This window comes from Lithobates pipiens, unplaced genomic scaffold, assembly GCF_037356315.1.
Source record: "Lithobates pipiens isolate NorthernLeopardFrog02 unplaced genomic scaffold, aLitPip1_a1.2 Scaffold_25, whole genome shotgun sequence".
Taxonomy (NCBI): domain Eukaryota; kingdom Metazoa; phylum Chordata; class Amphibia; order Anura; family Ranidae; genus Lithobates; species Lithobates pipiens.
Window position 1 is genome coordinate 172,436,983 of NW_027507787.1, and position 24,167 is coordinate 172,461,149.

General features: G+C 44.5%; 1 protein-coding gene across 4 annotated transcripts in view; it reads left to right on the forward strand.

The window, feature by feature from the left end:
• The window catches only part of LOC143930665 (alpha-2-macroglobulin-like protein 1), a 311,800-nt gene that overhangs the window by 16,196 nt on the left and 271,437 nt on the right, over positions 1–24,167 (forward strand). For 3 of the 4 annotated variants that reach the window (XM_077455168.1, XM_077455166.1, XM_077455167.1), the window contains 3 exons: positions 62–114; positions 4,224–4,244; positions 8,016–8,172. In XM_077455168.1, the coding sequence (XP_077311294.1) occupies positions 62–114; positions 4,224–4,244; positions 8,016–8,172 (231 nt within the window). The remainder of the gene's footprint in view (positions 1–61; positions 115–4,223; positions 4,245–8,015; positions 8,173–24,167) is intronic. The other variant, XM_077455169.1, reaches the window with a different exon arrangement.

The window sequence follows — 24,167 nt, forward strand, 5'->3', positions numbered from 1 at the left end:
CTGCAGACTTAGAAGAAACTGAAAGATCAAGTTAAATGTTCTTCTCTTTAACTGTTTACAGTAAATTTTCACATTGCAACCTTGGACAGCACTTTCCGGACTCGGAATATAACGGTAAATATTGTAACTGCTTTTTGTGACTAATTTAGTTATTGACTGAGAACTCCTGAGAAAAGCTGATTTCTTTAAAGCGGAAGTAAACCCATCGATCTAACAGTTTGAAAAGTTACATTCCCGGCAAACCATCCAATGGCTGGTGTCATAACTGATCACATGTGCAGCTTCATGGCAGTTAAAGATTAAAGGCAGGCCAAGATGGCAGCTTCCTTGGCTGAAAACGATAGGAGGGTTTACTTCCACTTTAAAGAGTAACTCCACTTTCGTGTATATAACGTATACAATGGCAACGCAAGTCATATTGTAATTGAATGTTATTAAAAATTACCTTTCCTTTTAAATCTGCAGCCACTGTAATTTTCTGAAAATGCAATATGGCTTACTGGAGGTATTCTGTACACGGAATGTGTACTGACCACCCACCAGAAACATAATTTCCTGCTTTTTGTGATTGGTTCACTGATTTTCCCAGAAGTCTGCACTAAGATACAAGTTAGATTTCAGGCATTCCCTGCAACAAAAATGTCATTTTTGGTGGAACACGTCTAAAGTACTGCAGACCCAGCAGCTTTCCTCATTAGAGCCCTGCAGGTGCACAGCTGATTGATAATTATGAAACCACTCCCATTAGACTCACTTTCCCACATGGACAAACAAACGCAAATGGATTCCTTCAGAATAGCAAAAGGTAGGAATCTGCAACAACGTTTATTAAAATCCTTGCAATGTACATATCACCCAGGGGTAAATGTTTTTTTCTCAACAAAAGTGGAGTTACACTTTAAGTTTTTGCCACTTTTTTTATGGATGTTTTTTCTTTACAAAATGTGTGTGCCTCAGTTCTTTGTTAGTTTACCTGTTGCTGTCATTGTGTAAAAGTGTTCCATGCTTGCTTGTTATTTCATTTTCTTTCAATCATTTTAAAGCGGAGGTTCACGCAAAAATTGAACCTCCACTTTTCAAACCCCCCCCCCCCACTGTCACATTTGGCACCTTTTAAGGGGAGAAGGGGGGTGCAGATACCTGTATAATACAGGTATTTTCACCCACTTCTGGGAGTCCCGTGGGAGTCTACGCCTCTTCCAATCCCCCCCGCTGGGAAACACACGGGTGTCAGAGACAGCAGGGGCCACCCGGATTGTGCAGCATGACTCGCGCATGTGCAGTAGGGAACCGGGAAGTGAAGCCGCAGGGCATCTTACTGAAGATGGCGATTGCAGCCGACATCGCGGGCACCCTGGACAGGTAAAGGTCCATATTTCAAAAGCTGTAGTATATGTAGCTGCTGACTTTAAAAAAATAAAATTTGGAGGACCTCCGCTTTAAGTGCATCAGAAAAAAGGAGAATTTCATTCAAGGAAAATTGGTTTTCAAGCTTCTTGTTCTCTACCAAAAAGTGAACAAACCATTATATTGGTTTGAAACATAACTAAAGTTTATTTTGTTTTTATTATTTTTTTATTTTTATTTTTTTTGTAATGGATTTGGGAGAGATTAGCAACCATGTCATGTTTTATTTCTGCCTGTGTATCCGCTGGGAAAATTCATCCTCTCTATCTTTCCTACTGACATTGAAAGCAAAAAAAAAAATCCAAAAATCTGAGTTCTCATTGACATAGAGGTGAAATCTCCCTTCTATGTCTATTAGATTTAATCCTTCTACATGTCAAAGAATAAGTAAACCTTTATAAAAAAAAAAAGAAAATTTTAATAAAATTAAAAAGTAATTTTAGCAGCCGGAGGGAAGGGGGCACTTGACAGAGAGCAGAGATGGAGGGGGAGCGAAGGACAGAAGAAGACAAGAGAGCTGCAGGTGACAGAGTCACGTAAACTGACCACGGTGTCAGGGCTCAGAAGCCATGATATACCATGGTCAGTTTACAGAGGGGAGGGCAGAACCAGGCAGAATCAGGGGGCCGAATTACACAGCACACGCACTGTACTGTATAACATGCTTTAAGGAACAGGATCCTTTGTTACCCTAAAAAAAAAAACGCTTTAAAGCACATCTTTTTTGCAGATTAAAAAAAAGTGCATTTATTATTTTGTTTGCTTTTATTTATTTTTTTCTGCTAATCTTGGGTGCAATGCTTTACAGGTTCAGATTAAAAACAACATATTAAATGCAATTTTTTTTTCCTGCAAAAAAGCATTGCACCCACAATCAGCAGATCGTGGGTGCCATGCAGGACTCTTGCAGACTATGTATCTGTCTGCTCATACTTCCTACGGACAGGCCGATACACACTAAGCCCTTGTACACACGGTCGGACATTCCGACGGATGGTGTCCGATCGGACCATGTTGTCGGATAATCTGACTGTGTGGTCTCCATCGGACTGTTTCCATCGGAGTATCCGACAGACCAAGTTTTCCAACTTGTCTATAAAATTTTCCGACAACATGATCCGATCGGACTTTGTCCAATCGTGTGTAGAGAATTCCGATCGGACAAAGTGCCACGCATGCTCAGATCAAATTCCTAAACCAAAGCTATTGGCTACTAGCCTGAATGTAGTCCCGTCCTAACGAAATAACGTCATCGCGTTAAGTACGATCGGATTTTCTGACAACTTTGTCCGGCTGTATGTATGCAACAGTTTCTGACAAAATCCGTCGGACAAAATACGACGGATTTGGTTGTCGGAATTTCCGACCATGTGTATAAGGGCTTAGAGGAAAAATACAATGAACTACCCAAGTGCTCAACAGCTCTTTGAAGGGATTGTATAGTGTTCTTGTATTAATTTGGTTCAGATTAAATCTATTTATTGGGCTATAAAATGTGAATTATGCCTTTATTGGCATTACTGCAATCTGTAATAACCCTTTTGCTGCCACCGACCTAAGGTCTCCTTCACACAGGCGTACTTACACATACATCGGTGCGAAGGGCTGTATTTGTCTGCATGGGATGCACAGGTGTTTTGTGCATCCTCATGAAGGCAGTCTCCATTTATGTTTAATTAGATGCAGTAGCCGCTGGAACACAGCTACTGCTCCCAGTTTGATAAGCATGCGAGTGTTTGTGTGTGCCCCCAAACTTGCATTCAGAGACACAAACTGGCACCTACATGGATGTCAAACTAGGAGTTCTGGCTGTCTTCATGCAGCCACTGTGTTCCAATATATATGAATAGGACTCCCTGCAAACAGATGCATTGAACACCTGGAGAATTGGTCAGGAGCTTGTAGGTGCGAAGTATAAGGTAAATACGTTTTCTTATTGTCTTAGTCAGAAAGCCAATCACACAAGCAGAAAATTAGACGTGTGGAGGAATTATGTACACAAATGATGTACAGAACTGCTCCAGGTTGCCATATTAAAAGGAAGCAACTATTTTTTTTTTTTTTATTATTACTGTAGAAAATTACTGCCTTTCCCAATTTCAATGGAAAGGTCATTTTTAATATAGGTATTACAAAATTGCTGATACACGCAGTCCCCAGGTTACTAACAAGGTTCTGTAGGTTTGTTCCTAGTTTGAATTTGTATGAAAGTTGGAACAGGGAAGGGTTGACACCCCTGTAACATTTGCTTTGCTGTCTGTGCCCCTGTTCAGAAGATTTCACCTCACTTGCTATTCTTGTGACAATTGCATTTTGAAAATTTTGGGTTGTCATGGAAACTAGGACTGGTGATAAACCTTCAGTGGAGAAACCTTTTTCCCATGATAACACCTACAGCAGTGAATTTCCTGCCACTTCCTGTTATCTTCCTCCATTTGTAAGTATTAGTCAAGTCAAGTAAGCCAGATGTTTATACGACTGCCGACTGCCTGTATTCCATATTCCAATGAGATTATATATATATATATATATATATATATATATATATATATATATATATATATATATATATATATACACATTTATATTCTTTATTTTTTTTAGCCTAAAGTGTAGGGTTTCTTTTATATATTATAACATAGGCTTATGAACAACTGATGGCAGAAGAGGCCATCATACTGGGTAGTCCAGTTTTGCTTGCATTATTCTTTAACTATATGGCTACAATTTGTAATGCATAATTGTGGATTTTGTGTTGGGTACTAAATTTCTCAACTTGACTGACTCACAGATCATTTTCCTTTTTCTTTTTACAGTATCCTCTAGTGGAGATAACGGTAAGATCTGATATCTAGGTGGGGGATATACTGTGCTATGTATTGAAACCATTTATACTATTCCCCATTAAAGTTATAAAAAAATTGAAGAGATAAATCCCCAAATCTCCAAACTGGAGATTGGAGTAGGGGGATGTAATTGTGTCCCAATACACAATACGAAAGTAATGTTTTTTAAGTACAATATATCTTTATTAATAAATGAAATAGTTTTCATTTAAAAAGTATGCCCATAGCTACATAATAGCTGTACATGAAACCAATATAGAGCCTAGTGGTCCACTAGGCTCTAGATTGATTTCATGTACACCTATTATGAATTATTATGAAGTATTGCTTACTGGGACACATTTACACCCCCCTACTGCGTATTGGGACACATTTACATCCCCCTACTCCAATTTCCAGTTTGGAGATTTGGGGTTTCACCTCTTCAAATTTTGTAAGATCTCCCATTCCTCTGTAGCATATACTGATGGTATATAGGTTTTAGGAGTGCTGCATAGAGCTCATAAAAAAGGCAATTTATGGCTTAAAATATTAGTCCTCTCCCATCATGAGATTGAGCATTTTCTCTGAGAATATGATAACTCTTCTGAAAACTACCAGTCACTGGAAAGAACATTGTAAGTTAAAGAGGAAGTAAAGGCTATTAAAAAAAAAAAAAGGCAACCTGCAAGGCAAAGGCATAATGAGCTAGTACGCATAGTATACTAGCTCATTATAAATAACTTACCTGAGAACGAAGCCCCCGAAGCGGTCCTCCGTCTTCATCTTCACCGCTGCCATGTATCCCAGAGTGACTTCCGGGTCTCGCTGCTCCGGCGCTGTGATTCGCCGGAGCCGCGATGATGTCACTCCCGCGCATGCGCACGGGAGCCGTCACGAGATGCAAAGCGCAGTGATCTGCGGCCGGCTCAGTGCGCCTGCGCGCTGCTGTCTACGGCGCATGCGCCATAGACAGCGGTGCCTGTCTTTTTGTAAATATCTCCTAAACCGTATAGGTTTAGGAGATATTTCTTGGACCTACAGGTAAGCCTTAATCTAGGCTTACCTGGAGGTCAAAGTGGTTTGTAAGGGTTTACAACCACTTTAAACTACTGACTGGAAATGGTGAGGTGGTCATTATTCAGAAAATGTGCTGAATTTCTGAAGTGCATGACATAATGATCAGCACTAGAAACCCAACCAGGGAGTTATAGATATGACATGGGTAAGGATAATGGCGTATGACTTACTATTAACTCTTCTTATTTGCTGCCTCTTGATCTGTTAAATATTCAGTTGAAAGTGTTTTGCTACATCCGTTCAATAAGTGCAAAAATTCCTGAAATATTGTAAGCACATATTTCCTGTTTACTCTGCCTGTGCTGCACTGAAACCTCAAACAATGTTATCAGCCTTTCCCAGTTCTTCTCTGTGGACTACACCTCTATGTTATGGAGATAAGGAGGCAGTGCTTTGTTGTTCAAATCAGGAGTGCAACCTTGGGTGACATTGATGTTATGGAGTGAGCATTATCACCCTAGGACTTATTCACATGGGTTTCCAGGCTCTACATCTGGGTCCATGCACCCATCCCTGGCTAGATTAAGGTGACCAGATGTCCTCGGTTTCAGGGGACAGTCCCCGATTGAGGACACTGTCCCTGGACTAAGTCTGTCCCCAGTTTTGTCCCCGGATTTGTCTTCCACAGGAGCTGGCGCAATTTTCAAAGACAGACAGTGAGGAATAAAAAAAATAATTCTGAATTACAACCCCCCCCCCCCACTCCTACTAGCTTAGGGGGGTGTATTTTTTCCATTATCTGTGTCCCTTTCTGATGATGTGCTGGTCACTGGTCAGAGCGGATGGACTATCTCTTCAGTTTCCGTGACATGCCCATTCAGTTCCGCTCACATGTTCTTCTGCCTTGGCTCAAATCCCGGGCAGCCGCCTGCCTGCTTATCTCCTTGTCTTCCCTGGCAGAGTAATTTTCCTCCGCTCCCCACCCAGGAGTAGCCGGGGCCCGGAGAGTGAGACCTGTGAGGCCGGTGGCGGTGGCACCGGGCAGAGAGAGGCAGCTGAGCTCAGCTGACGATGTCCAGCAGCAGCAATAGAGGGGAAGCAGATCCAATCGTGGGGCTGCCAGTGCCTTCAAGGCTTCAACACAGGTGTGCTTTGCGGTGTCTGTGTATAGACTACATTGCACTGTGTCTGTCTCTCTGGCATAATGGATGGTATCAGAACTCACAGGCAGTGGGGGACATTTATTGGTCAGAAGTTGACAAAATCAGCACCCAGCAGTCATGTTATGTGACACACTGTGACAGAGGCAGCCAGAGCCATGATAGAGTGCCTGCTGCCTGTGAGTTATAATAATGCTGATGATCTTAACCAGTCTCCGATCCCCTGATAGCAGATTTACTGCTACAGGGGGGTCGTGCTGCGCAGAATCACGTATATATGTGATCTTGCATTTCTGGGTATCAGAGCCAATCAGCGGATGCGGCGGACTCACCTAGTCATCGGTCTATGTAAACAAGGCAGTTCGCCATTATGTCAGTATGGAAGACCTTGATCCTGTGTTCCTGCAAAGCAGGTAAAGGGATCTATGTCTTCCCTTAGTAAAATCACCTGCCCCACAGTGAGAAAACACTTGTTAGGCACACATTTAACTCACTGATTGCCCTAGATGTTATCCCCTTCCCAGCAAGTGTCATTAGTACAGTGACAGTACATATTTTTAGCACTGATCACTGTATTAGTGTCACTGGTTCCCACAAAGTGTCAAAAGTGTCACTAATGCCGCGTACACACGAGCGGAATGTCTGACAGAAAAAGTCAGATGGAATCTTTTCATCGGATATTCCGATCATGTGTGGGCCTCATCTGAATTTTTTTTTCGAAAATTCTGACGGTCCTAGAAATGGAACATGTTCTAAATATTTCCGACGGAACCAATTCCTATAGGGAAAGCCACTCATGTGTATGCTGTTCCGCTGGACCAAAAACGAAAGTACGAGACGGAAGCTATTGGCCACTGAACTTCCTTTTTCTAGTCCTGTTGTACGCGTTGTACATCACCGCGTTCTAGACGGTAGGACTTTGGTGTGATCATGTTTATGTAAGACAGTTCTGTCGGAACTCCGTTGGAAAAACCTTTGGAGTTTATTCCGATGGGAAAAACGGTCGTGTGTACCGTTAGTGTCTGATTTGTCCACCGCAATGTCGCAGACCGGCTACGAGTCGCTGATTGCTGCCATTACTAGTAAAAAAAAAAAAAAAACGTCCCTGGATTTAATTTTAAAAATCTGGTCACCTTAGGCTAGATGTCCTTACAGCCGTGTGTCCATTCACTTATGAGGTGTCTGCCTGTTCTTGGGTTTAGTTACACTTTAAGGACATATTTCACATATAGAAATACCTAATTCTTTTGTATTCAGTCTTTCTTTCTGCAACCTTGTACATCCTAATCTTTGCTAGCTTACGTCACCAACAGATGATGCAATTTTCTGTCCTTCCATCTGTGCAAGGACAGAAAATCGCTTGATTCCTCCATTAACACACTTAATGTTGATGGGGGGAATCCCTCCCACAGAGATATTGTGTTCTGCTGGCAGAGTAGCACAGGGAGCCGTCCCAGCACCCTGTGCCAATCTTTGGTTAGCTTTACAGTTGGAGCATCACTAAAGATAATCAGTCTGTGCAGGGGATGATACAATGGTAGCTAAAAACCTTCACGGTGGCCTGTGGTTAGAATGATTCAAGCTGTTACCTGTTTGTTCACAGGATCCAGATAAAAGTCGCATTGCACAATGGTTAGATGTCACTCCAAATCAAGGAATTGCTTCCCTTAGCTTCCCTCTGGCAAATGAGCTTAGTCTTGGAGATTACACAATAAACATTCCGGGAACCTACAAAAAAAAGTTCTCGGTGTCTGAATATGGTAAGAGTAGCCATTATTGGCCCCTTTTTACATGATAAGTAATTTTTATGTTGATGTTTTAATTTTTTTCTCTTGTTTTTGACAAGTTGATGGTCTTATGACTACATAATTATCAATCAAAGTGAAGATTGAGGCCTGTTTTAGTACACCTACAGAAAGAAAATTAAAGGGTTGGTGCATCTAAAAAAGTTAATAATTCAGCGTTTTTGGTAGATTTACACAACACAAATTGCATCCCAGTTTCTGGAAGCAGGACGCATGATATAATATATCATGCGTAATATGGATTATTTACTGAAAGGGGCTGTTTACGCCATAAAGTGCATGTTTATTTTGCAAAAAGCTCCAGTCACATCAGTCTGATGGGTTGCTGGCTTGTCCTCTTCTGTCATTTGGAGCTTAGTATAAGACGGTGCTGCTCTTTAATTTTCTCTTGTACTCACTATGTGCCTCTAAATTTCACACTTGAATTCACACCTTTGCATTTTTGCTTGATGTATTTTCCTTTTAAATCAATTGAAACACATTAAAACATTTGAAAGCATGCATTATGGTTGAATACAGCCTGGAGGGCATTGCAGCAGGTACACTTCCTGCCTGTGTAATGTCCAGCCTGTCACAAGTACCACTGACCCTTACAGCCACACCCTATGGGCTACATGGAGTGTCACTGCTGCTGTGGCCTGTGTAGTACACAAAACTTCCATACAGCCAATTTTATCCCGATGAGAGAGAATTGGCTGCCGAGCCTACTCCAATGCACAGTAGGAATTCTTCTGCAGGGGTTGGTATGTTGTTCAAAAGTATTGTCTTTGTGGTGTGATCAGGCCTGTAAACCTATGCAACAGCATCTTGTGTCATCTGGAAGAGGAGACATTATCCAAGCACAACCAGTGCCCTACTGACATTCATTGTATTGTACAGTATGATATTCTCTGTGTGTAAATGCAGTATTGTTTCTCACTGAGTATAACTGACTTTGCTTCTTATTGTATTAGGTTATAATGCGTGCAGGTTTATAAAGGAGAAATAAGGTGCATAGAAAGAGAGATCATACTAGTGATGTTCTGTGTGATCTGGACTGCAAACATGTGTAATGTACAGCATCTGGTTTACTGTTTTCTACTGTTAACATCTGGTAAAAGCTGTATGTTTTAGCTTGGATAGCCAGGAGCTATCCAAGCAGTGGGCGTTACTGCAATCATGTGTTGGGTCTACGTCACTCCCACCAGTCGGCACATATCAGGTTGTAAAACCGTGGCTGGTCTTGTGTTACTTATTTTAAAGTAATAAAACTTCAGATAAGTGTTAATAGAAGAAAGCTGCACAGCAAGCGGGCCTGAAGTATAACTATATGGATTGCTTTAATGACTAAAGTAATGCTATATTCATTTTAAATACCCATCACATACTTGCAAAAATTGATTTATCAATTGTCCATTGAGAGACACAGCTGGTAATGTAAGGATTTTAAGGGTTCTACAGTGCCTTGAAAAATTATTCATACCCCTTGAAATTTTCCCACTTTGTCATATTACAACCAAAAATGTAAATTTTATTGGGATTTTATGTGATAGACCAACACAAAGTTGCACATAATTGTGATGCGGAAGGAAAATTATGAATTGTTTTCAGGTTTTTTTACATATTAATATATGAAAAGTGTGACATGCATTTGTATTCAGTCCCTTTTACTCTGATACCCCTAACTAAAATCTAGTGGAACCAATTGCTTTCAGAAGTCTCCTAATTATTGAATAAAGTACTCCTATGTGTAATTTAATCTCAGTATAAATACAGATGTTCTGAGAAGCCCTCAGGGGTTTATTGGAGAACCTTAGTAAACAAACAGCATCATAAAGGCCAAGGAACACACCAGACAGGCCAGGGATAAAGTTGTGGAGAAGTTTAAAGCAGGGTTAGGTTATAAAAACAAAAATATCCCAAGCTTTGAACATCTCAGAGAGCACTGTTCAACCCATTATCTGAAGATGGAAAAAGAATGGCCCAACTCCAAACCTACCAAGACATGGCCGTCCACCTAAACTGACAGGGCATGCAAGGAGAGCATTGATCATAGAAGCAGCCAAGAGGCCCATGGTAACTCTGGAAGAGCTGCAGAGATACACAACTTGTGCCCTCCACAAATCTGACCTTTATGGAAGAGTGGCAAGAAGAAGGCCATAAGAAGTCCTGTTTGCAGTTTGGGAGAAGGCATGTGGGGGACACAGCAAACATGTGGAAGAAGGTGCTCTAGTTAGATGTTACTAAAGTTGAACTTTTTAGCCTAAAAGCAACGCTATGTGTGGCAGAAAACTAACACTGCACATTACTCTGTACTCGCCATCCCCACCGTCAGGGCCAGTACAAGGGAGGTGGCTGAGGGGGCACCTGTCCTGGGCAGAGTCTGGGGGGGGGGGGGGCACAGGAGCTACAGCTCCTCTTGCATCTCACTGACAGGTGCGGTTGTCACCCAACTGACCTGGCCAAAGTTGTTGCCATCTGTCCCAGCCCACTGGTTTGCCCACTACCGCTTATGCTTCAGTATTCTTTCATCATTCCAGGTCTAGTCCCGGCATTTTCCAACAGCTTCTGTCTCCGCCCGCTGGCCCGCCCACCACCTGTAGTGTTTGCTTCTGTATTCTTTCATCATTACTCTGTGTTTGGTCACATATGGCTACCCATCATATTTAGCCTCCTGCTGGACTGTGCATGCGTGATGCTACCATATGCCTACCATTTCTGAGTCTAGGTTCAAGCCCCACGATGCAAGTGGACATAGAGTTAGATTATAATTATGCCGAGCGAAGCGAGGCTGTGCTTGAAGCGTGGCGAGCGAAGCGAGCCCATGAAGGGCCCTGTGTTCAAACGCATATGGCAGCGTCGCGCATGCGCACTCCAGTGGGTATCAAAATGTGATGGGTAGCCGAATGTGACGTGACACCGCCATTTTCTGACAGCTTCGTTCTAGCAGGTGGTCGGCTGACAGGGACAGAATTTTTTATAAAATGCAGAGACTAGATTCAAAATGATGAAAGAATGCTGAAGCACTACAGGAAGTGGTGGGCAGGGATAGAAGTCGTCATGCTGGGACTAAACCAGGGCGGATCTAAGTACACTGAAGTATTGCAGGTAGAGTGCAATTTTGTACTGCTATTATCTGAGGAATGAGCACTGTAAATTTGATTGCTGAATCAAGGAGTATTCAGTGGACTTTTTAATGTGACTTTGTGCTATTGGATTAACTATGTTGGAGGCACCGTACTTTATGCATTTGCTTATAGCTTACTATTAGGGCTCATTTACACTTGCAGGTGCGGCTGAGCCTCATTTTTACCATGCCCTTTTCCTCCCGCTTAAGCTGCAGAGGCAGCAGCTGGGGGTGTTTGGATTCCACAGAACTGATGCCTGCATTTGCAGTACAGTGGTGTTGTATTTAGATGAGAACAGGTGATGAGGAGGTGACATATCACCGCCGTATTGCCTGGCAAACACCTCTGAAAAGCAACTGAAAGTCAGATTGCTTTTCAGAGGAGCAGCAGTCCTTTCCACAAGTGTAAACAAGTTGCACTGTGGAGCGTTGCATCCAAGAGGCACACCATTCTTAATGCTGGACAAGCAACTATATAATTTTATTGCACAGTGAGTTTATATGTATGCTAAAGCACACTGTTTTCTTTATCTTACATCATGGGACACAGAGCACCATAGTAATAATTATGTGGGTTATATGCCACCTATAGGTGAATGAACACTGGTACACCCACAAAAAAACCGGAAGTCCACCTCCCTATATAACACCTCCCATACCAGGAGTACCTCAGTTTTTTTTCGCCAGTGTCTAAGGTGTTGGTCATGGTTGAAGAAGTGCTGAGAGCGCTCCGCTAATCAAGGAGCTATGCAATGAGCGATCAAGGAGCTATGCAATCAGATCCATTCAAAGTGCCTGAAAGCCAAAACGGATGGTACTTGGGCCTTGTGGAAGAAGAAACTAGGTTTCTGCCTGTAATGAATTCTCTTTTGAGAGCTGGACCCTGGGATCTGGCACCCTGGTCTTATTTATATAACCAAAGTGTTCTCCGGCAGGGTGCTGTACAGGTCCAAGGGAGTGGACCCCATAAAGGGGGACCCGTTCCTTGAAGGTCTGTCATTACATGGCCCACCGTGATGGGTGAAGGCTGGATCTGTCTGTGATGATATCCAGCAGTCCTGCGGCGGGACGGGTAAGTCAGAAAGGATTACCACTAGAGGGTGTAAAAGCAACATATCATCTGGCTTCCAACATTCCATGCTTCCCCTGTGCAATGCTCAGTGTCAGAAAAGGCTTGTGCGGACAGCATTGCTCCTCTTTGCTCTGTCAGCCATCAGTGGGGGTTTTGGGAGGACCATCCGCCATTCAGCACAGCGATCCGGTTTCCCCCTGCTGAGACCCCCCCCTCGATAAGTCCCCGCTATGGGACCGGCCTGTCCTCGTGCATGGGAAAAATGTATTTTTTGAAAGGAAAACAAAATACATTTAAAAAAGGGGCGAGCCTGGAATGTGGGGGACGTGGCTTAGACGCCGCCAGCGTGGGAACGCCGTGCATGTGATACACAGTGCAGGCTCAAGGCTTACTGGCTTTAAAAGCATTTCACTCTGGACGTGTCTAGTTGGCTGATGGAGGGACACAGAGCATACAATGGCATGTAAGTTGTATGGGTATTTGGATACAGGCATTTTTAAGAGACCATGTTTTTACTCAGCATTTAGACTGAGCGTTTATAGCAGTGTATTATTCATTTGCGGGACTAAAGTTCTGCAGTAGATGTACTGTGTAGTACCTCTGCTTTTTGTGCTTAGGACTATGCCTTTCCGTAAAAAGGGGAATACAACAGAAGGGAGCACAAGGTCGCTGTGGTCAGAGTCTGAGGCTCCTAGTCGCATGTCCCCAATTCAATCCTCCCCTGAAGGACCTGGAGCATCTGGCCAGTCTGAGCCACCTAGACTCTCAGGCATTGTAGCTACCTCCAACATTTCAGCCTCTGCATACATCACTAAGGACGATTTGGCTTTGGCTCTGGCTGGTTTGGAAGGGAAAATAGTTGATATGCTCACATCTTCCTCCAAGGAGGGGAGAAAACCTGGCAGATCCCCCTCTTTTGCCTTTGACCTTCCAATATTGGAACCAGAATGGGCAGGTTGATAATGGGGTACCTTTGGGGCATCAGGCAGAAAGAAGTTTGGATGACTCCCCTTCTGAGGGTTCAGCATCAGAAGAACTTTTCTCAACTTTGCAGTCTCATAAATTGCTAATCCAATCCCTTATGGAGTTGGTCCATTCTGGATATAAGTTGCCCCCAGGAGAGGTGGATGATATGCCCTTCTCCTCCCTGGGTTCTCTAAGACCCTCACAGGGTTGATATGCTTTCCCTATGCACCCGTTACTGGAGCAACTGATTTATGCTCATTGGGATCATCCAGATGAACAGTTTTCTCCTCCTAAGAGGTTCTCTCTACTTTATCCTACAGAGAAAACTTTTACAAAGAGGTGGGATTTGCCAGTGGTTGCTGCTGCTATCTCCTCTGTGAACAGAAGTTTAACTTGTCCAGTGGACAATGTACAAGTGTTTAGAGATACAGCTGATAAGAAGTTGGAATCTCTACTTAAAGCCTCATTTGCTGTAGCTGGTGCAGTAGCACAACCTGCAATAGCAGCAATAGACATTTGTCAATCCAAAATTCAAGCAGGTTATTAAAAAAATTCCTGCTCAAACTGAAGATCCCCAAAGTTTAGCTGAGCTACCTAGGGCCTTATGCTTTGCAATGGACGCTATCAAGGATTCTATCCATCAGGCGTCTCATGTTGATACATATGCATAGGATTCTGTGGCTAAAGAACTGATCAGCCAAGTTACCATGCAAGAAGCTCTTGGCTGGGTTTCCCTTTCATGGAGAAAGGTTGTTTGGGGAAGATTTGGATAAATATATCCAAAAGATTGCTGAGGTTAAGGGTACCCTTCTGCTGGCTAAGAAAAAGAATAAACGTCCTTCTTTCAAACATGCTTCTTCCCGATACCTGAGACAACAGGCAGTCATGATGGCCTCCACCGTCGGGCAAAAGCCTCATAACCAAACACAGGGCCAGAAAAAGCCCTGGGGTCAGAAGTCCACAAAACAGAGTCCCAAGGCTTCCTTGTGAAGTGGGCCCCGCTCGATCGAGTAGGGGGAAGACTTCAGTGGTTTTCCGAAACTTGGCAAAAGAAAATCCGAGTGTAAGGCTGACCGCAGGTCAGCCTGTGTTTGTAGGAGGAGTCAGGCTGCTTAAAGCCTGCCCTCCTTTTCCTTTCTCCCCTCGTGGTCACTGGATCTTGTGATGTCATTTCCAGGTCTACACCGCTAGTCAGCGGGATGGCGGTTCCTCTCTCAGGCTCCCTCCGGGTGTCTCCGAGGGACCGTCCGCCTGCCCACCCATCAGGTTATCGGGTACTGGGGGGCCGTCCATCCACCTACCCGCCGCTTCTCCCGGTGCTGGGGGGGTGGTGTTCAGCCGCCCGCCAGCTCCCCTCTCTCTGTCAAACATTAAGAGGGCATTAAATGAGAAGGAAAGGCTGTGACCTTATCAGTTTTGATTTGCATTTCATTGATGTGAACTTAACCTGAAAGCCCCACTCACTGATGTGCTGAGTTGACAACTCCTGTAACAGAATTAATAGAAGATCCTTTTGTCTACATAGTTATACTATGCTGACAGATCATATACATGACATTAATAGCAAAGCCAGGAGCATAATAGCCCAACCTCCTTTATATGGGCTTTTTCAATGGAAACTGTCTATAGCTCCGCAGTCAGAAGTGTATACATTCCCCTCCCTGCCCTATAGTGTGTGGCTTTGTTACAATAGTGGCTCTCGAAGGGCACAGAGACTGCAGTAACTGACTGACAAGTGTGATAAAATGATCTGCCTTAACTAAACTCATAAAGCACTAGGCAATAAGACTCAATCTTCTGTAAAATCCAATTAAGTCATTATCTGACTGATTGTATCTTTAACCACTTGGGATCCGCGCTATTGCAAAATGACGGCAATAGCGCGGACCCACATTTTCGGGACTACGTCTATTGACGTAGTCCCGGTTACGAGCGGCCTGCGCGCCCCCTGAGGGGCGCGCGCGGCGCGCTCTGTGATCGGCGAGTCCGTGAGACTCGCCTGATCACCGATCCGTGTAAGGGGTCGATCCCGACCCCTTATCACGTGATCAGCTGTCAGCCAATGACAGCTGATCATGTGATAAAACGGAGCCGGTAATCGGCTAGTATTCCTCCTCGCGCTGACAGCGCGAGGAGAAAAAAAAAAAGCCGATCGCCGGCGGCCGTGTTCGGGACATCAGTCCCGATCACGGCCAGCAATTTAAACGGACACCTGCCCCCTGCCAGTGCCCACCTGCCACCCGCAGTGCCATCCTGAAATAAAGTAAGTGCCCCCCTGTCAGTGCCACCCAGCAGTGCCCATAGTGCCCACAGTGCCACCCAGCAGTGCCCACAGTGCCACCCACAGTGCCACCCACAGTGCCACCCAGCAGTGCCACCCACAGTGCCACCCACAGTGCCACCCAAAATCTGCCTCAGGTGCTGCACCCCAGTGCCGCCCATCAGTGCCCAGCAGTGCCGCCCATCAGTGCCCAGCAGTGCCGCCCATCAGTGCCCAGCAGTGCCACCTATCAGAGCCACCTATCAGTGCCACCTATCAGTGCCCATCAGTCCCATCTATCTGTGGTACCTATCAGTGCCCATCCGTGCCACCCATCCGTGCCATCTTATCTGTGCCCATCTTTGCCCATCAGTGCCGCCTTATCTGTGCCCATCGGTGCCGCCTTATCTGTGCCTATTAGTGCCGCCTTAACTATGCCTATCAGTGCCCACCAGTGCAGCCTATCAGTGCCCACCAATGCAGCCCATCAGTGCCCACCAATGCAGCCCATCAGTGCCCACCAATGCAGCCTATCAGTGCCGCCTAATCAGCGCACTTCAATAAAGGAGAAAAATGACCCGTTTGCAAAATTTTATAACAAACTATTAAAACATGATTTTTTTTTTTTTTTTTTTTGCATCTTTTTTTGTTTGTTTAGCAAAAAATAAAACTCCGAGCTGTAACTAAATACCACCAAAAGAAAGCTCTATTTGTGGGAAAAAAATGATAAAAAATTCATTTGGGTACAGTGTTGTATGACCGCGTAATTGTCACTCAAATTGCATCAGCGCTGAAAGCTGAAAATTGGTCTGGGACTGAGGGGGGTTTAAGTGCCCAGTAAGCAAGTGGTTAATTGACAACAGAAGTGACAGTAAATTTCTGTGATATATCAGGATCAATCGATACTGCTATACTATGCAGCCTCAAGAAGTGATTTTTAATGTCCATGCCATATAGGTAACTCCACATTATTCTCTCTAACACTACTCGATTTACGGTTTCTCATGTTTTTTTCTCGGTATGTCATGCAGTTTTTTACTGTTTGTCATGCAGTTTTACTGTTTGTCATGCAATTTACGGTTCTCATGCAATTTACGGTTCTCGTGCAATTTACGGTTCCTGTGCAATTTACGGTTTCTCGAACAATGTACGGTTTCTCGTGCAGTCATGGTTCTCGTGCAGTCATGGTTCTCGTGCAGTCATGGTTCTCGTGCAGTCATGGTTCTCGTGCAGTCATGGTTCTCGTGCAGTCATGGTTCTCTTGCAGTCATGGTTCTCTTGCAGTCATGGTTCTCTTGCAGTCATGGTTCTCTTGCTATTTTCGTTTCTCTTGCTATTTTCGTTTCTCTTGCTATTTTCGTTTCTCTTGCTATTTTCGTTTCTCTTGCAGTCATGGTTCTCTTGCTATTTTCGTTTCTCTTGTTATTTTCGTTTCTCTTGTTATTTTAGTTTCTCTTGTTATTTTCGTTTCTCTTGCTATTTTCGTTTCTCTTGCTATTTTCGTTTCTCTTGCTATTTTCGTTTCTCTTGCTATTTTCGTTTCTCTTGCTATTTTCGTTTCTCATGCAATTTACGTTTTTTATGTTTTTCAGGTAATTTACGTTTCTCATGCAGTTTAAATTTCTCATGCAGTCTACATTTCTTACGCAAATGATAGTTCCCATGTTTCTTACATTTTCCATGTTGCGTTTCCCGTGTGTTTCTCTCGTTTCCCATGTGTTTCTCTAGTTTCCCATGTGTTCTCTCGTTTTTTGTCGTTGCCTGTTCATTCGTGGCATTTCTGTTAGTTAATGTTTACATCCAGGATCTGTCACGTCTACAGATCCATACGGGCTGAGGTTTCGTTTTCAATTGATTGTCGTCCCACAATCTTCTCGCCTGTAGTCCATACGTCATACGTGCACTTTCACCATTACACCTTTACAACTACCCACCACGGTCTGTGGGTACCTTAGCCCTGAGTGTTCGTTTTTAACTTCCTGTCTTGGCACTGCAGGTTGCTTGGGCTCGCTTACTGCATACACTAGGGTGGTGTTGTCATTAGGTGTCACATTCATGCGCTGTGGTCTTGTCATTTCTGCACATACATCCTTATACTTGTTAGGTACCAGGGGTTTTGTTTTGTCATGGGCTGGTTGTCTGTTATGTTTTTGGTCATTTTCACACAGTTGGGTTGTCTGTTTTTTCCACTGCAGGTTACCTATCATTTCTTTGGATTTAATGGATTGAGGTGATCGTTTTTAATTGGCTTGTTCAGTGGCAAGTCTCCTCATCTGTTTCTTACTCTACTTACATATTTCGTTCCAATCTTACGTTTTTCAGGCAGTTTATGGTTTCTCATGAAATGATGTGTCTCATGCTTTTGTTTCTATGCCATCTCACGTTTTCATGTTTCTCTCGTTTCTAGGTCCTCTTGTTGTCTCAGGGTTTCTCTTGTGGGTCCCAGGTTTTTCTCGTGGGTCCCAGGTTTTTCTCGTGGGTCCCAGGTTTTTCTTGTGGGTCCCAGGTTTCTCTCGTGGGTCCCAGGTTTCTCTCGTGGGTCCCAGGTTTCTCTCGTGGGTCCCAGGTTTCTCTCGTGGGTCCCAGGTTTCTCTCGTGGGTCCCAGGTTTCTCTCGTGGGTCCCAGGTTTCTCTCGTGGGTCCCAGGTTTCTCTCGTACTTTCTCTGTGCTTAGGTCTGTACTTGTAGGCCAGGTCTCGGTTGCAGATGCCGGTGTCATGCCTTCTCTTTAGTTCCACTGTTTATGAGGCTTTTGGGTTCCCTTTTTGGCGGACGCAGCTGCCTTGATCAGTTCGTTTTTCATTGTGTATACCAGGTAGGCTCGTGATACACCTTGGGTTGTTTTCCAGGATTTCCGGGCTAGGTTTTCCTGACAGGTTTATCCAGTCCTGACGGGTTTATCCAGTCCCTATTTGTTTTTGTTTTTTTGGCCCCTTCCATATCATCGGCCCATAGTTTTCGGGGCGCATTTGGCGGGGACTCAGCATCTCATGTTTGTTGAAGGCCTCTGTCAGGCTTTCCGTTATTTTCTACGTTCTCTTGCAGGCCATCCTCAGGTGATCCAGAAGAGTAGCCCTTTTGCTCAGGCAGCCATAGCTGGTAGGGGAGTTGCGCTTCTGGCCCAGGGTTTTGACTATTTCTGGCCAATCAACTGGTTTGGCCCTCCGGCTTTTTCCATTACATTGGCATGCTCGCGTGAGGCAGCTGTGGGGGGTCGGCACCGTCATCAGGTTCTCGGAGCCAGGCAAGGCGGGGGGTCCAACGTCAGTTTAAACCAGCTTGTCGGTACTACTTTCGGGAAACCCTGGGATGCTCTTTTGTTGCTTTTCTTGATGTTCCCTTCTCCGCAGCACATGCATTTTTCATTGCCGCCCCCTTGTTGGCCGTACAGGGTCTAGACCTTAAACATAGTTTTGCAACTTTGCACCAGGGGGCCCCAGCCCTAATTATTTGGGAGTTTAGTAGGTGGGGGTCATCTTGCTTTCTCTGGGCATAGCACAGGGCCACTTTTGTGATACCGCTAGTGTTGGCAATTTTGTCAGGTCATGCGGTTATTTAATGTGTTTAAGTCTGGTTGGTAGCTTTCATCCTACTTTGGTTATTTTTTGCCCCCTTTTAGGCATACTGACCACGTGACCCCGGCACACTTCAGGTCTATGTTCCTTGTTGCCTTTTGTTCCTTTCCTTCACTATCCACAGATTGACTCCGAGTACAAATGGGTCCTCACTGTGCTAGCCCTGGGCTACAAACTAGAGTTCCAAGAGTTTCCACCTTCTGGTTTTCTAAGATCAAACATTCCCAAGGACCCAGTAAAGAAAAAGTCCTTATTTCTGGCACTGGACCGGTTAAGGTCTCAGGGAGTAATAATAGAGGTCCCCTCAGAAGAGAGAAACATGGGGTTTTATTGAAATCTCTTCACGGTACCAAAACCAAATGGAGATGTCAGATCCATTCTAGATCTCAAAGATATGAATCCCTTCCTAAACAGCCGCTCCTTTCGAATGGAGTCAATCCAGTCAGTTGTATCCACTCTACAGGGAGGAGAAGTTCCAGCATCCATAGATATCAAAGATGTGTATCTACATGTGCCAATCTTTACCACTCACCAGAAGTTTCTGCGGTTTGCGGTAGAGCAGTGCTACTTTCAGTTTGTGGCCCTGCCCTTCGGGTTAGCCACTGCTCCCTGAGTATTTACAAAAGTTCTAGCCCCAGTTCTAGCAAGACTAAGGGGCCAGGGTATAGAACTAATGGCATGCCTAAACGACCTTCTACTGGTAGATCAGTCAATAGCATGGTGCCTAGAATGGTCAGTTATCTGGGACACCTGGGTTGGATTTTCAATCAAGAGAAATCATCCTTGGGGCCAGTAAGAAGGCTGGAGTATTTGGGCCTGGTCATAGACACAAGCCAGGAAAGGGTGTTTTTTGCCTCAGGCAAAAGTCAGAGCTCTAGGAGAGGTGGTCAAGGCAAGGAAGGGTCCTTCCATTTGCCTTTGCATGAGATTACTAGGGAAGATGGTAGCTTCCTTTAAAGCAGTTCTATGTCCAGTTTCATTCAAGACTCTTGAAACACAGTATTGTCTGCTTGGAACAAAGGGATCCAAGCCTTGTCCAATGAATCTGGCTCCATAAGCACGCCAAAGTCTCAATAGGTGATTTACAGAAAGGAAAATCTTTCATTCCAGTTTCCTGGAGAGTAGTAACAACAGATGCCAGCCTTTGGGGCTGGGGAGCAGTTCTAGAAGAGACCACTGTTCAAGGAAAGTGGTGAGAGTCCGAGAAGACCTTGCCCATTAATATCCTAGAGATTCGGGTAGTACATTTGGCTCAAATAGCCTGGATGTTCAGGTTGTAGAATTCTCCTGTCAGAATACAATCCAACAATGCCACAGCAGTGGCCTATATCAATCACCAAGGGGACACCAGAATCCACGCAGCCCAAAGGGAGGTGAACCATAGTCTGTCTTGGGCAGAGAAACATGTTCCTTGCCTATCTGCAGTCTACATTCCAGGAGTGGAAAATTGGCGGGTAGATTACTTGAGCCATCAACAGTTGTTTCTGGGAGAATGGTCTCTACATCCCAATGTCTTTTTGGCCATATGCCAAAGATGGGGTACGCCAGACATAGATCTGTTAGTGTCCAGGTTCAACAAGAAGTTGGACAACTTTATGGCGAGTACAAGGGATCCACTTGCACTCGGAATAGATATGTTAGTGACCCCATGGGATCAGTTTTCACTGATTTATGCATTCCCTCCAGTTCAGCTATTGCCACGGCTGCTCCACAGGGTCAGGGAACAGGGGAAGTCAGTAATCTTAGTAGCCGCGGCATGACCCAGAAGACCCTGGTATTGGCAGTAGAGGAGTCATGGACTCTTCCATCTCGTCCAGATCTGCTGTCGCAGGGAGCGGTATTCCATCCTGCCTTACAGTCCTTAAATTTAAAGGCATGGGTATTTAAGCCCACAAAAAAAATCAGGGGCTTTCAGGTTCAGTAGTAACCACCCTGATTAATGCCATTTATTACAGGGTCTGAAAGGCCTATGTCGCCTGGTGTGAAACCAAGGGTTGGCATCCTCGAAAGTATGTCATAGGAAGAATTCTGGCCTTTCTACAGTTAGGAGTAAAAATTAAGCTGACCTTAACCACTTTCAGACCGGACCATTTTGCTGGTCAATGACCAGAGGTCTTTTTACAATTTGGCACTGCGCTGCTTTAACTGGTAATTGCGCGGTCATGCAATGTTGTACCCAAACAAAATTTGCATCCTTTTTTTCCCACAAATAGAGCTTTCTTTTAAAGGTATTTGACTGACTCTGCGATTTTTATTTTTTGCGATATAAGCGTAAAAAGACCGCAAATTTTGAAAAAAATGATATTTTCTACTTTTTGTTATTAGAAAAATCCAATAAACTCAATTTTAGTCATACATTTAGGCCAAAATGTATTCAGCCACATGTCTTTGGTAAAAAAAAAGTCAATAACTGTATATTTATTGGTTTGCGCAAAAGTTGTCACATCTACAAACTAAGGTACGTTTTCTGGAATTTACGCAGCTTTTAGTTTATGACTGCCTATCTCATTTCTTGAGGTGCTAAAATGGCAGGGCAGTACAAAACCCCCCCCAAATGACCCCATTTTGGAAAGTAGATACCCTAAGGAAATTGATAAGAGGCATGTTGAGCCCATTGAATATTTTATTTTTTTGCCTCAAGCGATTGAATAGTGACAAAAAAAATATATATATTTTTTTTTACACAAAGTTGTCACTAAATGATATATTGCTCACACATGCCATGGTTATATGTGGAATTGTACCCCAAAATACATTCTGCTGCTTCTCCTGAGTACGGGGATACCACATGTGGTCGACTTTTTGGAAGCCTAGCCGCGTACGGGGCCCCGAAAGCCAAGCACCGCCTTCAGGATTTCTAAGGGCATACATTTGTAATTTCACTCCTCACTACCTATCACAGTTTTGAAGGCCATAAAATGCCAATATGGCACAAAACCCCCACAAATGACCCCATTTTAGAAAGTAGACACCCCAAGCTATTTGCTGAGAGGCATGTTGAGTCCATGGAATATTTTATATTTGGCACAAGTTGCGGGAAAATTACAAACTTTTATTTTTTTTTTCACAAAGTTGTCACTAAATGATACATTGCTTACACATGCTATGGGCATATGTGAAATGACACCCCAAAATAAGTTCTGCTGCTTCTCCTGAGTACGGGGATACCACATATGTGGGACTTTTTGGGAGCCTAGTCGCGTACGGGGCCCAGAAAACCAAGCACCGCCTTCAGGCTTTCTAAGGGCGTACATTTTTGACTTCACTCCTCACTACCTATTACAGTTTTGAAGGCCATAAAATGCCAAGATGGCACAAAACCCCCACAAATGACCCCATTTTAGAAAGTAGACACCCCAAGCTATTTGCTGAGAGGTATGTTGAGTCCATGGAATATTTTATATTTTGCCACAAGTTGCGGGAAAATTACAAACTTTTTTTTTTTTTTTTTTTTTTTCACAAAGTTGTCGCTAAATGATATATTGCTCACGCATGCCATAGGCATATGTGAAATGACACCCCAAAATAAATTCTGCTGCTTCTCCTGAGTACGGGGATACCACATATGTGGGACTTTTCGGGGCCCCGTGTGGGAGCCTAGCCGCGTACGGGGCCCCGAAAACCAAGCACAAACCCCCCCCCCCCCCAAATGACCCCATTTTGGAAAGTAGACACCCCTAAATTTAGGGGTACAATAGTGAGACTAGGTAATAAATGGCGGGTGCCCTGAAACTATAAAAAAATAACTAACCAACCAGCGTCACCTGTAACAGTTATATGGTGATCACTGGTGAAAGGGTTAACTAGGGGGCAATCAGGGGGCTTTATGCGGTAGTATATGGGGGTCCCTGGCGCTATAAAAAGCTGCGGCTAACCTAAATACCTACCTGCCTAACTAGCGTCACCTGTGACACTAATACAGCGATCAGAAAAACGATCGCTTATTAGGCTGGGTTCACACTGGAGCGATGCGGGAACGCCACGAATCCGCGGCGGGTTCCCGCATCGCATGCCTCCTGGCGGCAGTTCACACTGCCCTATGCGAACTGCTGGGAGTGTCAGTGAAATGTTAATGACACCCCCAGATCAGTTCGCATATCGCAGTGCGATCTGCAAACTCGGATCGCATGGTGTGAACACCCATGCGATCCGATTCTGCTGCGGACCAAAAAAAGGGTCCCGTGCGAACTATCTGTATGGCTGAACTCGAATCGCACAGAGATCAGATGTGATTTGCACTGCAGTGCGGTGCGAATCACATCCGTTCTCATAAACCGCTGCAATGTGAACCCAGCCTTAGTGACACTGGCGACGGGGGGTGATCATGGGGTTAAACCTTTATTGGGGGGGTTAGGGGGGTACATTAGAACTAAAGGGGGCTAACCCTAACTGCCCTAACAGTTATTACAGTCACAAATGACACCAATGCAAAAAAAAAAAAAATGCAATTGGTGTCACTGTGACTGGGGGGGCAGGGGTAATTCAGGGGGTGAAGGGGGGGTGTGAGTGTGCCTGACATGTTCTACTGTGTAGTGTAGTGTAGTCACTTCCTCTGCCTGTGTTTACATTACAGGAGAGGAAGTGATGTCACGGAGCATTTCCATTCGTCGGGAGCGATCGCGAGGGGGTGGCCATGAATGAATGGCCGCCCCCTCATCCCGGATCGCTCCCGAACGAATACCGACCGATCGGGCCCCCCACCCGCGGGAAGGCAGGGACGTACAGGTACGCCCATATGCCTGCCCGTGCCATTCTGTCGACGTATATCGTCGTGCGGCGGTCGGCAAGGGGTTAAAGAGGGGTTCCACCCTAAAGTGGAACTTCCGCTCATCATAACCCCCCCCCCTCCGGTGTCACAGTTGGCACCTTTCAGGGGGGAGAGGGGTGCAGATACCTGTCTAAGACAGGTATTTTCACCCACTCCCGGGCATAGACTCCCACAGGAGTCTATGCTGTTTCCTCTCCCAGTGC